This window comes from Zophobas morio, unplaced genomic scaffold (assembly GCF_036711695.1).
Source record: "Zophobas morio isolate AGI-343-1 ecotype UQ-CSIRO unplaced genomic scaffold, CSIRO_AGI_Zmor_V1 ptg000012l, whole genome shotgun sequence".
Lineage (NCBI taxonomy): Eukaryota > Metazoa > Arthropoda > Insecta > Coleoptera > Tenebrionidae > Zophobas > Zophobas morio.
In genome coordinates, this window is record NW_026972117.1 from 9,881,833 (window position 1) to 9,899,491 (window position 17,659).

Sequence of the window (17,659 nt, forward strand, 5' to 3'; positions counted from 1 at the left end):
CGAAACGAATCAGTCTTAAAATTAAAGGTCATAGAAAAAATTGTATTTGTATTTTTAAAGTAAAGAGTTTTTCTTCTTCCTGTCTCAATTTATCATTTGTCATTAATTAGTGTCAAGCTGCAAACGTAACCGACTTTGCTTTGTGCAAAGCATGCAAATTTCGAGCTGTTTTTAACCCAAAAATTGCATGATTCGTAAATTTTAATATAATTATCGATAATCCGAATTCTGTTCAGTTGCTCAACTCTATCCGCTTTAACTCCCCAATACAACGCTTAAATTGAATAAATTACTTATGTCAAAGACTAGCTTCGCGCATATTATTATTTTTTCGCCACTCTATTCAAAAAGATAATCTCGAAAAGTTCCAACCTACTAACTCGTGCAAAAGTCCCAAACCATACCAAATCATCAAAAAGACAAACTGCCGTTTTTGTCCCTCGAGTCTTATATGATTTCTATTCACATTCACTTAATCTAAATATTCGCCACGGCCGAAAACGCCAGATCCGGACTCCATACGTGCCAATTTAAGTAGAACAAGAACAATCCGAGCAACATTCCTTTCTCCACTTTTGCTACGAATCCCTCTAACCTACAATACTAAAATTGTCATCTTCACATAACCAATTCAAATAATTATTGTAAAACCGCCACTTTGGTTCCATTCATTATTCATGGTTTGTACAATCAATAATCACAATGAGTTAAGGAAAGCGGCATATAAAATGTCGATTCTTCAGGAATCTAATTTAGACTTAATCAAGTGGACAGCAGCGCGGGGCCATTTTAAGATTCGTCGAATTATATAAGTACAATACGTTGAGAAAGAATGGCAGAGTACTTGCCTCATTAAAATAATTCTCTGCACCGCTGCTCTTTCCGTAATTGTGAATAATTTTATGCAAGAGGTTTCGGAATCGAAAAAACCTCAAAAAAGACGACATCAAATTGTCGAATTGTCTGTTTTGTTTGAAGATTTCAAACCACAGTCAAGGTTTAAGCAACGAAAAAAGAGCAGTTTGAAATTACGCAGCGAAAAAATCAGTCATCGATCTGGAGTCCTTGGGAAGTTATGTTTAATTCAACCCTCGGGCTTTGGATGCTCGTCGAATTAACGAAGGACACATCTCGAGTGCGATCTCTAATCTCCGAAACTTATTACAACGCATTCTTCCCCCTTCCACGCTCTTCCTAATATTTTTTTCCGGTTATAAAACTGTAATCTCTGCTATAAGGTCTAGTTTTTTCTGCCTCCATCGGGGTATCATTAACCTGAGCAGCTTTAAGCCAGAAGACTTGTTTTGATGACGTCTTGTACCTGTAGTCCCCACCTTAGACGAATCTGAGAAAGATGAAATAGCTCAGTAAGAAATAAGCGCGCGTTTACTGAACACACAAGTTAAATCTAAACATGAAGTTTGTAGTTATTTTGGTAAGTTTATAGAAATTTTACGACGGCTTGTGTATTTGGGAAATTCGCTTCATTTTAACCTCCGGTTTTTACAAAATTTCGCCCAAAATAACAAAAAAGTGCTAGGTTTTGGGATAATTTCACTCGAGTTGATTTTTCATTCAAAGCACAGCTTCACACTACGCACGAATTTAACACCCCAGGTGTTCGCACTTCCAAATTCTTGCACCTGCTGCACTCCAGACTGTTGTCCTGAATGGGTTCCCATTACCATAAGTGAAAGTGGTGGTCGAAATTCCTTACCAAAGTCGAATTATAAACCTTTCCTTTAACGAGCGTCAATTATCACAATTTGTCAAACGGAGCTTTTTCGCTTTTAGCGCCTTGGGGTTATTAACAACACTTTAACAAGTGATGCAGCTTTCGGAAAAAGCAGCAACGAAATCACTAAAAGCGAACGGATGTGCATTTTCCGATAAATTTAGCTCCCGTGATTCATATCGGTCATAATTCATTCCGACTTTTTGCATAATTGGAAAGTAGATTAAAATTTATTTAAATTACAAAACAATAGTTTCCAAATCTGCTGTGATCAACTAATTCAAGCGTGCACTAATCGATTGGTACTAATATAACTTCAAATTATTTTCGCTGTTTTTTGTGGACTTTTTTCCGGGTGATTTTTGAAAAGGCGAAAAAGGCGCTGCAGAGTTACGAAATGGTGACTAGTTTATTATTTGTTGTTTTGTTTTTTTCGGTTGTTGATGACTGGCTTCGTTAAGCTCGAAGAAATCGGCTGTGTGAATAATTTGTGAGGGAAAAATTGTGACTTGTTATTACCGCTCAAACAACAAATGTTTCTTGACACACGCACTGTCGAACTGAATTTGGAGGAAATAACTAATGGTTGTTCGGTTCTTTCGAGAAAGTTCAGCTACACTACACGGTTAATAATTTTTTGAGTTCCGTTATGGAGTACGACCTTTAATTAATCATAATTATACACATGTGGTACGACGAGCTATTATTTTTAAGTGTGGTAAAATAACACTATATTTTATGATGGGTGATTATTGCCTCTGTCATTAAACTAGAGTTAAGCGGAACTTGAACAGTGCTACGTGGTGTTATTTTAACAATGCAGACACATATTCTAAAAAAAATACCACAAAAGAGCAATAAGAAACACATTATTTTTGTACCTAGCTAATCATAGCCTCATTTGATCACATTTTTTTTTAATGAAGTCATATTTGCATATTTTTTACAATTTTTGTAGAGCTTGTTTTCCCTGAATTCATTAAGTTGTCATATATACTTTGATCACCTATACTCCGCCACTGTCTATGATAGGATTGGTATATCCTTAGGAAAATCAAAACTTCACATGAAAATTTGTTTGCAAAAAATGAAATTTTATGGACATTAAGCTCATCAAAAATGTATTATTTTTCGATGAACCACCACGAAAAAAATTTAGACTGGCGTCTGAAAGGCCAGAATTTTATTTCGTTTTAAAGTACTTAACCATACACCGACGTTGTGGTGTACCACTGGCGCCTCTGGAAAATTCCCGATTTCGATATGGCAGAATCCGCCCCTGTCTTGTCTTTACAGTAATTTCAAAGAATCAAGATCATTCTGTGGATTGTTCTTGGAGCAATTTGAAAGAATCTCGGCGACCACTTTTATTTCGTTTTTGAAGTAGTTTGAAAGAATCTAGGAGACCTCTTGTGTTTTGTTTTTGAAGTAGTTTTTAAAGAATCTCGGGGACCTCTTGTGTCTGCTTTCTGAAGTACTTTAAAAGAATCTCGAGGACCTCTAGTACCTGATTTTTGAAGTCGTTTGAAAGAATCGGGGGAACCTATTGTGTCTGGTTTTTGAAAGAACCTCGGAGACATATTGTGCCTGGTTTTTGAAGTCGTTTAAGAAAATCTCGCGGACGCCTTGTCTGGTTTTTGAAGTAGTTTGAAATAATCTCGGGGACGTCTTGTGTCTGGTTTTTGAAGTCCTTGAGAGAATCTCGGTGATGTCTTTTTGAAGTACTTTAAAAATTTCAGGAATTTCTTTTGTTTTGATTGTGAAGTATTTTGAAAGAATCTAGGGGACCACTTGTGTTTTTGGTTTTTGAAGTAGTTTGAAGAAATTTCAGGGACCTATTTTTTAATTTCTTCTCGAGAATCACTTTTGTTTAGTTTTTAAAATAGTTTGAAAAATGTCGGGGACCCCTTCTGTTTATTTTTTGAAGTAGTTTTTACAGAATATCTTGGACCTCTTATGTTTGGTTTTTGAAGTAATTTAAAAGAATCTCCAGGATTTCTTGTATTTAGTTTTTGAAATAGTTTTAAAGAATCTCGGAGACTTCTTTCATCTGCTTTTTGAAGTACATAGTTTGAAAAAAATCTTGAGGGCTTCTAGTGCCTGATCTTTGAAGCCATTTGAGAAAATCTGTGAGACGCCTTTTGTCTGGTTTTTGAAGCAGTTTGAAAAAATCTCGGAGATATTTTGTGTCTGGTTTTTGAAGTCGTTGAGAGAAGGTCGGGGACATCTTTTTGAAGTAGTCTGAAACAATTTTAGGGACTTCTAGGGACTTCTTGTGTTTAGTTTTTAAGATAGTTTGAAAAGTGTTGGAGACTCCTCCTGTTAATTTTTTGAAGTATTTTTTAAAAAATCTCGGAGACCTCTTTTGTCTGATTTTCGAAGTAGTTTGAAAAAATCTCGGAGGCCTCTAGTGCCCAATTCTTGAAGTCGTTTGAAAGAATCTCGGGTATATATTTTGCCTGATTTTTGAAGTGGTTCGACAAAATCTCTGGGACGCCTTTTGCCTGGTTTTTGAAGTAGTTTGAAATATTCTTGGGAAATTTTTTGTTTCGGTTTTGAAGTAGTTAAAAAAAATCTCGGAGACGTCTTGTGTCTAGTTTTTGAAGCAGTTTGAAAAAATCCCGGAAATGGCTTGTGGTTGGTTTTTGAAGTCGTTGAGAGAAGTTCGGGGACGTCTTTTTGAAGTAGTTGAAAAGAATTTCAGGGGGATTTTTTGTATAGTTTTTCAAATAATTTGAAAAATGTCGGGAACCCTTTCTGTTAATTTTTTGAAGTATTTTTTAAAGAATCTCTTGGATCTCTTATGTCTGGTTTTTGAAGTAATTTAAAAGAGTCTCGGGGATTTCTTGTGTTTGATTCATAAAATGGTTTGAAAAATGTTGGAGATCCCTTCTGTTAATTTTTTGAAGTATTTTTTAAAGAATCTCTTAGACCTCCTGTGTCTGCTTTTTGAAGTAATTTAAAGAATCTCGGGGATTTCTTGTGTTTGTTTGTTCAAGTAGTATTAAAGAATCTCGGAGACATCTTTTATTTGGTTTTCGAAGTAGTTTGAAAAAAAATCTCGGGGGCCTCTAGTGCCTAATTTTTCAAGTCGTTTGAAAGAATCTCGCGCATATATTTTGTCTAGTTTTTCAAGTGGTTTGAGAAAATCTCTGGGAAACCTTTTGTCTGGAGTTTGAAGTAGTTTGAAATAATCTAGGGAACTTTTGTTGTTTTGGTTTTGAAGTAGTTTGAAAAATCTCCGGGACGTACGGTGTCTAGTTTTTGAAGCCGTTGAAAGAAGCTCGAGGGACGTCTTTTTGAAGCAATTTGAAAGAATTTCAGGGACTTCCTTTGTTTAGTTTGAAAAAGTCGGGGACCCCCCCCCCCCTTCTGTTTATTTTTTGAAGTAGTTTTTAAAGAGTCTCTTGGACCTCTTGTGTCTGGTTTTTTAAGTAATTTAAAAGAATCTCGGAGATTTTTTGTGTTTAGTTTTTTAAGTAGTTTATGTCGGAGACCTCCTTTATCTCCTTTTTGAAGTAGTATGAAAAAATCTTGGTCGCCTCTAGTGCCTGATTTTTGAAGTAAATTGAAAAAATCTCGGACACATATTGTGTTTTTTTGAAGTACTTTTAAAGAATTTTAGGGACTTCTTTTCGTTTGATTTTGAAGTATTTTGAAAGAATCTCGGGGACCCCTTGTGTTTAGTTTTTGAGGTATTTTTTAAAGAATCTCAGAAAACTCTTGTTTTTCGTTTTTTGAAGGAATCTCAACGAGCTGTTGTGTTTTGTTTTTGAATTAGTTTTAAAAAATATTTTTTGTTTAGTTTTTAAAAATGTCGAGGACCCCTTCTGTTTAATTTTTGAAGTAGTTTTTGAAGAATATCTTGGACCTCATGTGTCTCGTTTTGGAAGTAATTTAAAAGAATCTCGGGGATTTCTTGTGTTTGATTTTTCAAGCAGTTTTAAAGAATCTCGGAGACCTCTTTTATCTGATTTTCGAAGTAGTTTGAAAAAAATTTCGGGGGCCTCTAGTGCTTAATTTTTGAAGTCGTTTTAAAGAATCTCGGGTATATATTTTGCCTCGTTTTTGAAGTCGTTTGAGAAAATCTCTAGGACGCCTTTTATCTGGTTTTTGAAGTAGTTTGAAATAATCTCTGAGACGCATTTTGTCTGGTTTTTGAGCTAGTTTGAAATATTCTCGGGAACTTTTTTTGTTTCGGTTTTGAAGTAGTTTGAAAATATCTCGCGGACGTCTTGTGTCAAGTTTTTGAAGTCCTTGAAAGAATCTCGGGGACGTCTTTTTGAAGTAGTTTTAAAGAATTTCAGGGACTTCATTTCGTTTGATTTTGCAGTATTTTGAAAGAATATCGGGGACTTCTTGTTTTTCATTTTTTGATGTAGTTAGAAGGAATCTCAGGGATCTATTGTATTGTTTTTGAATTTGTTTTAAAGAATCTCGAGAACCCCTTTTGTTTAGTTTTTAAAATGGTTTGAACAATGTCCAGCCCCCCCTCCTGTTTATTTTTTGAAGTAATTTTTGAAGAATCTTTTGAACCTCATGTGTCTGGTTTTTCAAGTAATTTCAAAGAATCTGGAGGATTTCTTGTGTTTGGTTGTTGAAGTAGTTTTAAAGAATCTCAGAGACCTCTTTTACTGCTTTTTGAAATAGTTTGAAAAAATCTCAGGTGACTCTAGTGGCTGGTTTTTGAAGTCGTTGAGAGAAGCTCGGGGACGTCTTTTTGAAGTAGTTTAAAATAATTTCAGAGACTTCTTTTGTCTTGATTTTGGACTATTTTGAAAGATTCACGGAGACCAGTGTGTCTAGTTTTTGAAGTAGTTTGAAAGAATCTCGGGGACTTGTTTTGTTTTGTTTTTGAAGTAGTTTGAAAGAATTTCAGGGACCTCTTTTGCCTGGTTTTTAAAGTAGTTTAAAATTAATCTCGGGGACTTGTTTTGTTTTGTTTTTGAAGTTGTGTGAAAGAATCTCAGACAATCCCCTTTGTTTTGATTTCTCGGAAAAAATCTCTGCGAGCTGTTTTGTTTTATTTTTGCAATACATTTTTAAAGAATCTCGGGGACGACTGTGGCTGGTTTTTGAAGTAGTTCGAAATAATCTCGGGGAAAAATCGAAAAACTGAAGACTGGAAAAATTGAAATATCGAAGTAAAAAATGAAAAATCAGGAAATCGAAAAGGAAACAAACTGAAAATTCGAATAAAATATTCGAAAAGCGAAAATCGGAAAACCAAAAATTCTAAAATCGAACAACCGAAAATTAAAAACTTGAAAATCAAGATTTCGATTAATCGAACATTCTAAAATCGAAACGTCGCAAAATGGAAAAATCGAGAAATTGAAATTTAAAACATTGAAAACTAGAATATCGAAAAAGCGAAATTTCGAAAATCTAAAAATCGCAAATCGAAAAACCGAAAAACCGAAAAACCAAAAACTCCAACATCGAAAAGCGGAAAAATTGAAAAATAGAGAATTTGAAATTGAAAAATAGAATATCGGAAATTCGAAATATTAAAAAATTAAAAATTTGGTTTACTACCTGCTAAAATAAGATCAATTTTGGCAAATGGAATCCCTCTAAAAAAAATCGAGAAATCAAAAAATCGAATAGTAAAAAAGTTGAAAAATCGAAAAACTTAAGAATTGAAAATTGAAAAGTCTAAGAACTGAAGAATAGAAATTTGAAAAATTGGGCATCGAAAGGAAAACAAATTGAAAATTCGAATATCGAAAACTCGATGAATCAAATATTCGAAAAGCGAAAATCGGAAAACCGAAAATTCGAAAATCTAAAAACCGAAAATTAAAAATTCGAAAATCAAGATTTCGATTAATCGAAAATTCTAAAATTGAAACGTCACAAAATCGAAAAATGAAATTTCGAAAACTGAAAATTCGAAATGTCAAAAATCGAAAAATGGAAAGATTAAAAATTCGAATAGCGAAAATCGAAAACTCGGGAAATCGAAAAATAAAAAAATTGAAAAATTGAAAAACTGAAGAATACAAGGATTGACGAATTGAAAAAATCGGAAAACCGAAAATTCGAAAATCTAAAAATCGCACATCGAAAAACCGAAAAACCAAAACTTCTAAAATCGAAAAACGGAAAAATTGAAAATAGGGAATTTGAAATTGAAAAATAGAATATCAAAAATTCGAAATATCGAAAAATCAAAAATTCGGTTTATTACCTGCTAAAATAAGATCGATTTTGGTAAATGAGAGATCCCGGTTCGATGAATCGAGAACTCGAGAGATCAAAAAATTGAAAATTCGAGTAACGAAAATCGAAAACTCGAGAAATCAAAAAATCGAAAAGTAAAAAAGTTGAAAAATCGAAATAACTGAAGAATGGAAAATTGAAAAGTCGGGACATCGAAAAGGAAACAAATTGAAAATTTGAATATCGAAAACTCGAATCAAATATTCGAAAATCTAAAACCCGAGAATAAAAAATTCGAAAATCAAAATGTCGAATATGTAATCGAAAATTCTAAAATCGAAAAGTCGAAAAATGGAAAAATTGAAAACTAGAATATCAAAAAATCGAAATTTCGAAAACTGAAAATTTGAAAAATCGAAAAACTGAAGACTGGAAAAATTGAAATATCGAAGTGAAAAATGAAAAATCGAGAAATCGAAAAGGAAACAAATTGAACATTAGAATATCGAAATATTCGAAAAGCGAAAATCGGAAAACCAGTTTATCTTTTTGAAGGAATCTCGGAGATCCCTTGTCCTATTTTTGAAGCAATTAGGAAAAGTCTCGGACAAACCTGAATATTTTTTTAACTTTTTGGTCTTTAGAAAAATATTTAAAAAAAAATCGTTTATACAGATCGCGTAAAAATTTCCAACACGCCCTCAGACTCTTTAAAATGTCAACAAACATTTACAGAATATTGAACTAGGCAAAAAATTAAATGCTACTGGTTTAACCTTGAATACGTTGCCCATTTAATTAACAATTGAAATCAGCATTCATAAATATAAACACAAATTTTGTATTCTTCTTTCGCATTTTAGTTTCACGATTCTGTTAAGGCCAAATTACATGTAAAATACATTCCAAATCAATGTAGTTGCCCGTATTCTCGACCAACTTCAAAGAGATTTGTTACTCAACCAAGTCATTTAAAAACTATGTACTTTCATATATAATCCAAACCAAAAAAAAAAAGACTAATGATTATTATTAGACTCAAATTTGCCAGCCACCTCAACATTCTAAATTATAAATAAGTATATTTTTAATGATCTGGAAATTAACTCATTTAAAACATACATAAAAAAAACTGGAACAACAACAAACTTGCAATAAAATTCTTATAATAGATCTGTTGATGTAAAAAAGCAGCTAAAAATTCGCAGATATTTCAGTATTGTAGTTCGTGCGAAAAAGCACCAGTTATTTAAATTTTTCACCATTATTTAAATACCTAACTGTCACAGAATGCCAACATTCGTAAAATAAATCACGCATTATCGATCGATTTGACACCCACATTGTTTACATTATTTGTAATTACGATCGTTTATCATCTGTTCATTCCTTGCATAAAACGTTATTTATAGAGCACGCAACCAAAAAGGCATGAACTATTAAAAATTGTTTGAATTCATTGTTTCTTGGTGTCGTTTCTGCCAAGTTGTCTCTTTGATTCGGAAACTACCGAACCGATTACGAATCTTACATAATTTCCTGTTTACGTCCACTCCACCAAAAGCTGACAACATTTCCAAAAATATTCTATAATAAAATATATTTTTTTGTTAAAAATAATTGCATTATAATACACCCACAGAAAAGTTAGTGCTAAATGATAAAAGGACAAAAACCAACATGACGTAACACCATTGACAACAAGAATAGAATTATTGTAAAAACCGTATAAAAACATGCAAATAGAAGCATAAAGATGAAGTCCAAGGACTTCACGTCGTCGTTCAATAATACCCAACTACGTCAATGAATTTAAAAAAAGTGATCACGTATGCAGCACTAATAAAGACATTTTTGCTGTCGCATTACGAAAAAGTATACGATACTGTTACACATAATTTTACGCCTAGTTGAATAAATCTACTTAAAGCACAATTCTTTGCCGTACTAAAACATACAGAAATCAATAACTAACAAAAGCAAAACACAAAACCGTAAATCGACATCTCCTTATAAGCTTTCTCCTAACCTAAACCGATAATTGTAGAAAAAATAATCCACCAGTCCACAAACTCATTTAAATAACATCATGTCAATACGATTTAACCGTTTTTAATCGAATCACTTTCATGTTTTTACCGCAAATTAAAATTCCACTATGCGTTTGTAAAACGATCAGAAAGTTGAACATTTTATCAATGAAACGTTTCGTTTTTCAGTTCGTGTGCATATTCGTAGCGCTTGCCAACGAAGCCCAAGCCACCGAACAACAATCAAAATCCAGCGAAGTTTCCGGAGGAGGTCACGAATCCAAAGGTAAACTCCAGTATCCACACTGAAGCTCATTTTAAAAATAAGCCCCCAGGTGCGAAACAGAGCGAGTTTAAACACGTGAAAAAAAGCGGAAAGTCGTCGAAGAATGACGCCGAAAAGGGACGGAAGGGTCAGATGATGAAGGAGATTCGCAAGAAGGTGACTGGTGCAGGTGGTGGGAAGAAGACCAAGCACCATGACGAAGACCACCACAGGGTGTACAAACACAAGAAGGGAGGATCAGCACATGGGGGAAAATTCCGGGACGGAGCGAAGAGGAAGAAACTCAACTACAAAAAGGTATATAATCATCCTGTTGACGAAATTTTGAGTAATTGAGAAATGTAGGGGTTCAGGGAGAAGTACCACAAGGACGAGGAGAAGAAACACAACAGTTTCTACAGCAACGGCGACAAGAGTGGAGAGTTTGAGGTGTACGGGCAAAAACATTCGAAATACAACGCCAAGTTCTCAACCAAGAAAAAAATAGAAAAGCACCAGGTACGTAAATCGTGGTACTAAATTTTGGAAGCTGAGTTATACGTATAATCGTTGTAGGGCGCTGAGGAGCAAAATGACTACAAGAAGGCTGCGGCGAAGGTGGGAGGTCACGACACGAGCGAGAAAAAAGGGCACAAGGACGAACATGCGACGAAGAGCCACCACAACCACCAAGAAAAGTACGCCAAAAAGGGTGGAAAGAAGGGCGGCAAGCAGTACAAGTACAAAGTACCCCCGCCTAAGTAATTACCAGACATTCAAAACAACGGTTACTTTATTCCGACTGCTCTAGTGCAATCGTTAGTTATTTATTACGATACAGTTATAAGCATCATATTTTTGTTAAACTTGTTCAATTACAAATAAACTCTTTTTAAAAATTCAAAGAAAATTTCTTCACTGACGTTAATGAGTGTTTGCTTGAAATTATGACGATAAATCTTGATTAATGATTTTATTTGGCCGCAACGAAAGTGTATAATCTGGGAATAATAAATCCTTCATGGAAAATCTATTCAAATCAATTCTCTGTAAATATTGCTTAGCTGTCTTTGGCGAGCGACTCGGATTCGAAATTATATCCTATTAGAAATGAAATTATACGAGGGTATCATTTATTATTTACACATTTCGTGATGGCATAAAGCACAAGGAGTCTTTGTATTTTTAACAGTTTAATGTGGAACGGAAAGGTTGCGGGGGTGCAGAGTAGTTATAAGACGTGAAAAATGAGATTGGTTTTAATTTTTTTGGTTGTATTAATTGTGCCCTATAAAGTGAAATCACAGGATGAGAAAATTATAAAAATAAGTAAGTCAAATAAAACCTTTAGGTTTTTTTCTAGCACATGTAATAGTTCTGTTAAAATACTTAATTGACATTAATACAAAGGCTATACAAATTCACACATCTACAAGGTATAAAACGTTATTATGCAAATAATTGCGCTTAAGTTATTTACTCAGTCGGCAGTTAACTGTAACCTTTATTGATGTAACCGAAAAATCTGTCTAATTAATGAGTCAATAGGTTGATTCTTATATGTACAAAAGTTAATGGATCGTTCCAGAAAAATTGATAAATTTTCGGTCATTTCATAGTCGCTTACTCCATCAAGGTTTTCAAGGAAAAAAATTTAACGCAAATGCACAAAATCAGCTTAAGTAATATCCGCGTAAGTATGTGGAAGTTAGTCAATACGTGCAACAAAAATTAAAAAAATTGTTTCCTACGGTAACCAAGTGGAAGGTCAACTAAAAATCCGAATATTACTTAAATTTACTGCTTTATTGCCACAACCTCCAAACGATTACAAAAATGTTTCCATGTTTTTGATTCTTGATCGTCATGTCCCTTTTTTGACAAAAATTCAAAACTGTGAAAACGCATTTAAATTCGACTCTAAAAATTTTCACACCTTTTTAACGATTATATATAAATCAAGGAAGACTCATAAACCACGAATATAGGAGTATGTTATGTTATAAATTGTAACTGAAAGCTGTTTCGACGGGACTTCCCTCGCATCGAAAGTACAGTGAAATATATCCAGCATTTTTGAGTTTTTACTTTACAGAATTTTGAAGATGACCTCATCAACATTTTTGCAGGGACACGTGATCAACTTGGATTTGTGCAGTGTAATACTAATAATAACAGTATGTATTCCCAAAATTTTATGGGAAAATAGAGTGAGCCATTCCTGATTTAATCAATAAAATAAATTGCATATTTATAAATTTTTTTTGAGCCACCTGGATAAACAAATCTAAAAAATATGACACTAATGATAAATCACAAGTAAAAACTCATCATACTTTGCACATTTCGGGCAGATTTAGAAATTTAACTCGTGTCAATGGAAACTTGCAATCTAACACTTTTAAATTGCACAAGTTTTTACAAGATTAATAGGGGCAAAATCAGTTTTATCTTAACAAATACTAGCCCCGCCTACCCGCCCCCTATTTTCTCGGAGGATTGTAATTTGCCAAAATCAATCTTATCTTACTAAATACTAGCCCCGCCCACCCGCCCTTTTCTCAGAAGGTCGTACTTGCTAGTACTTGCTAAGATAAGTCTCATTTTGGCAAATGACATATCCTCTGAGAAAATAGGGGCGGGTGGGCGGGGCTAGCACCTGCTAAGATGAGACTAATTTTGGCAAATGACTGTCTGAGAAAATAGGAGGCAAATCTAAAACATATGCAAATTATGGTCAAAAAATTGTAAAATCGAGAAATTGAAAAATTAAAACTTGAAGCAATTAAAAACTCGAAATTAAGACCTCAAACAGCAACTTGAAAAATTGAAGAAACGAAAAATTCAAAAATAGAGAAATTAAAAATCGAAAAACTGCAAAACTGAAAAATTTGGAAGTCGATTAATTGAAAAGTTGAAAAAATTAAAGTTGAGAAACGAGATACTGTGATATCAAAAAATGATAAAATCCAAGAAAAAAAAAACAAATGAAAATTGTATCAAAAAATCGTAAAATCGAGAAACCGAAAAATTAAAAATTGGGAAAATGCAAAATTATTTGGGGGTCTCCTTTTGTTCAAATTTTAACGTATACTAAAATTAACATTTTCTTTGTTTTGATGATATTTTAGGTTTAAATATTGCTAAGAACTTGAAAAATTTAACAAACAAAAAACTGAAAAATCAAAAAATTGCAAAATTGAAGCTGCAAATCGAAACATTGGAGAAATAAATAAACTTCAAAAATTTGGAAGTCGAGAAATTGAAAAACTCAAAAAATTCAAGTTGAAAAATTGCGATATAAAAATTGTAAAATCGAAAAACTACAATAAAAAAATAAAAAAATAAAAACAAGAACTTGAAATATTGAAGAAACGAAAAATTGAAAAATCGAAAAACAAAAAAAAATTGTGATAAAAATGGTGAAATCGGAAAATTGAAAGATTAAAAATTGAGAAAACGGAAAACTGTAAATTAAGAACCTGAAAAATTAAACAAACGAAAAATTCAAAAAAATGTAAAATTAAGAAATCGTAAAACTGAAAACTTGAAAAACTATAAGAACAAAAAAATGAAAAATCCAAAAATTAAAAATTGAGAAACAAAAATCGCAGCACGAAAAATCAAAAAATTGCGGAATTGAAAAGTTGCAAATCGAAATATTGAAGAAACAGAAGTCGAAAAACCGAGAAATAATGATAAAATAATTGAATAAAAATAAAATCGAGTAAAGGAGAAAAACGAAAAATTGTAAAATCGAAAAATTGAAAAATTAAAAATTGAGAATATAAAAAAGTATAAAGCACTTGAAAAATCGAAAAAAACTGTAAAATTGAGAAACTGAAAAACAAAAGCAAATATTGAAGAAACGGAAAATTGAAAAATCGAACAGCAAAAAATCGAAAAAATGCAAAATTGAAAAACTGCAAATCGAAATAGAAAACAAAATTGAAAAAATGAAAAAATTAAAACTGAAAAATTGTAAAATTGTTAAATCAAAAATTGTAAAATCGAAAAATTGAAAATCGAGAAAATGGGAAACTAAATTGAGAACTTGAAAATGAACAAAGAAAAAATGTAAAATTGAGAAATCGAAAATTAAAAACTTGAAAAATTAAAGGAACGAAAAATCAAAACTGAGAAACTAAAAAATCGGAAATTGCAAATAGAAATAGAAATACAAAATTGAAAAACTGAAAAAATTAAAGCTGAAAAAATGAAAAATTGCTGAATCAAAGAAAATAGAGAAAAAGAGAAAACAGAGGGCGGGTAGGCGGGGCTAAGATAAGACTGATTTTGACCCTATTAAACTTGTTAAATTTAAAAGGTGTTAAATTGAATATTTCCATAGTAACGAGTTAAATTCCTAAATCTGATTGGATATTTATTTTTTAACAACTCAGTCATTAATTTTTCTGAGACGCCCTGTATCAGCAAATTAAAAAAAAATTAATTATATATAAAAAATAAATCAGAAGTTATTATAGACTCATCATATTTTGCACGTTTAAGATAGGGTATATATACAATATTTTGAGGTGACGTCATCAATTTTTAAGAGAGATGAGCAAATAGATTTTGATCAAAAATTTATTGTGCTTCTGATAACATCTCCAAGATTTCAAAGCATTCGGTTTTGAAGATTCCAAACTAAATTGCAAAATGTAGTTTTATAATTTTGATTTTTTTTTCCAAAAATCTTGACGTCTCGGGTAAAACTCAGCACCGAGTCATAAACTACATGTGTAGGACTATGTTATTTTATACAATTTACTATTACTGTGCACAATTTTGAAGTGACGTCATCAGATTATTGGTGGGGATGATTAAACAAATTTTGGTTAGCGTTTTACCATCTACATGATATTCCTAATATAAATACAAAATTTCACAACAATCGGCCCAGTACTTTCGGTGATTATCCGTCTAATAATATTTCTTGACGGCAGACAGACAGGCAGACAGACGGATAGACAGACAGACGGAAACGGGAGACCTATTTCTTCCTACTCTAGGGGACCTGAAAAGTCGAAAAAAACGTAAGAGAGTTCGCTTATCCTCGGGAAGTAAAGACATTAATTTAGTGTCCCCGAGAAAGTTTTACATTAAAAAAAAATAGTTGGGGCCCCAAGAAGGTTTCACATTCTTAAAAAAGACATTTGGCGACCCCAAGAAGGTTTTACATTTTTAAAAAAGACATTTGGAAATTCCATCAATAACAAATTTGTTATGACGCGATAAACATACGTAGATAATTAATACACAATGCGAGAGAAAAAGAAAAAAAAAAACGAAAGGCCAAGTTTGGAATCGAACGCGCGACGTCTTGTCCACATTCCTGGCGCGTAACCACTAAACCACCACCGGGATCCCTTACGCTAAAGGTAATCTGTGATTATACCGTGTATTACGTTTTTGCAAAACTCATAGAGGATTCTTTGAAATGACGTCATTAAATTTTTGGGAGAGGATTAGAAAAACTTTGGTCAGCATATAAACATCTACAGATGGAAAAGGAAGATTACTTTTTTCGTACTCTAGGGGTCATGAAACGTCGAGAAAATATAAAAGAGGCCACTCGTCCGATAGACTCGATTTCTATCCTTCGTTAGCTTACGCTCGGGAAGTAAAAATTGAAAAATGGTTCAAATTTGGACCCCAGGGCAGGTATTAACGTGGACACAAAAATGGGATAAATCAAGAACCGAAAAATTCTGGAAAATTTAATTCCAAAACGAGTTTATCCTCGCACAGTATAGCAGCGAACTTTGTTTAAAATAACAGATTATGAATATAATCAAACACTAAATAAAACGGTTTATAAACAATTAATGATATATAAAAATTCTTGGGAAAAAATTGTTTGAATAACATACGCACATAAAGAAACGAGTGCATTAAATAAAATAAAATACTTACAAAATATGTAACAGAAAGACGTGAAAAAATGTTGATAAAACAAAAATAAGACAAAATTACCGATCAAAATAGCCTTCGTAAAAGATAAAAAAATGTTAAAAAAAAAACAACATTTAAAATTAATGCAGAATTCTAACCTTTAGGCTTCTTCTTCTGCTATAATTTAGCGAATTCCCTCATCTTCATGTACGAACCCACTGCAACAAAAAACACATGAAATTTTTGTGTACACAAAGAAATATACCATAGAATTTAACAACAAAATAAGATTTAAAAAATACTAATCAAAAAAAGTTTTGAAATCGTAAAATAAATTCTAAGCAAATTTTACGCGATTTGTGGTGAAGATGAACAGAAAAAATCTATACAGGGTGAGTATTACAATAACGCGACCCTGACCAAATTTCAATGCAACACAAAATACATATCTCATATGTAACTCTTCATATATTTTATTTTTCTAAAATGTACAAACATAATTACCTAGCAGTTAATTTTAACTTTTTCAATAATTCTATTTGTCAATTTTGAGCTCCGATAAGTTTTTATTCTTCGCAATAAGATGAGGGTTAAATACACGAACGATGGAAAGGTATCTTGATCTCTACGAAAGAAGATATCCCTTTAGATTTCTTCCTCTGAGGGGTTGTAAAAGAGCAAGTGTACCAAATTCCTATTCGTAATTGGGAAGATTTAAAAACCAGAATTAGAAATGCATGTGCTGCAATAACTCCTGACAACAGTATGTGTTTATTTTGGAATCTAGCAATCACTGATAGATGTATGTTGTGTTGCATTGAAAATTTTCAACCAATTGGCCGGGATCCCGTTCTTACATTAATCAGCCTGTATAGCATACAACAGATTATTATATTTTTCTGTCAAATGGATGTTGTAAGAACAGATATGGCGTTTGTGTCAAATGAAATTCCAACGCCTTCTCCGAGTAATTTTTCAATTGAATACCCGTTACTTCTCCCTTATCATCCCTAGTTTTTTTTACCAACTTAGAATAAAAGAATTGAAGAAATGGGACACAATACATTGAATAGTAGTCACTTACCCTTTAAATAACGATTCCCTTTCCTTCCGCGCCGACCCTTGCAGACTCCTTCCTCATGGGCACATCACAACACTCACCTTTCACTTTAACCCCGAAACCAAACTATTTTAACAAACAGCAACTAATTTACAGACCGCACACGCCGTCAATAAAGTCAAAACCGACAAAACTTCTTTGCATGAGCAACACGAAAAATGAACACAAAATTATGGCCGATCCCATTATCGGACATTTTTTGCTGCGTTTTTGCTCGTCAATGCAACGCTCACTATGTGAATCTTAATTAAAATACTGCAACATTATTCATTAGCAGAACAATTTTCGCGCCGTATGGTTGAATAAAAAATTACGAATTTTATAAACAATTCGCCATAAACAAACTCGATTTAAATACGTCTTTCGAAAATATTTCATTTTTTGACAGTTAATGACACAACGCAGAATTTAAATTTTTTAGCATTTCTGCCAAAATACTCATGTAA

General features: G+C 32.7%; 1 protein-coding gene across 1 annotated transcript; it reads left to right on the forward strand.

Annotated features, from left to right (window-relative positions):
* Positions 1 to 1,324: 1,324 nt before the first annotated feature.
* LOC135128321 (DNA topoisomerase 1-like) lies at positions 1,325 to 11,105 on the forward strand. Its single transcript, XM_064055232.1, has 5 exons — positions 1,325 to 1,435; positions 10,120 to 10,216; positions 10,266 to 10,513; positions 10,562 to 10,714; positions 10,772 to 11,105. The coding sequence occupies exons 1-5, from the start codon at positions 1,415 to 1,417 to the stop codon at positions 10,958 to 10,960; spliced, it is 708 nt and encodes a 235-aa protein (XP_063911302.1). The 5' UTR covers positions 1,325 to 1,414; the 3' UTR covers positions 10,961 to 11,105.
* Positions 11,106 to 17,659: the final 6,554 nt, after the last annotated feature.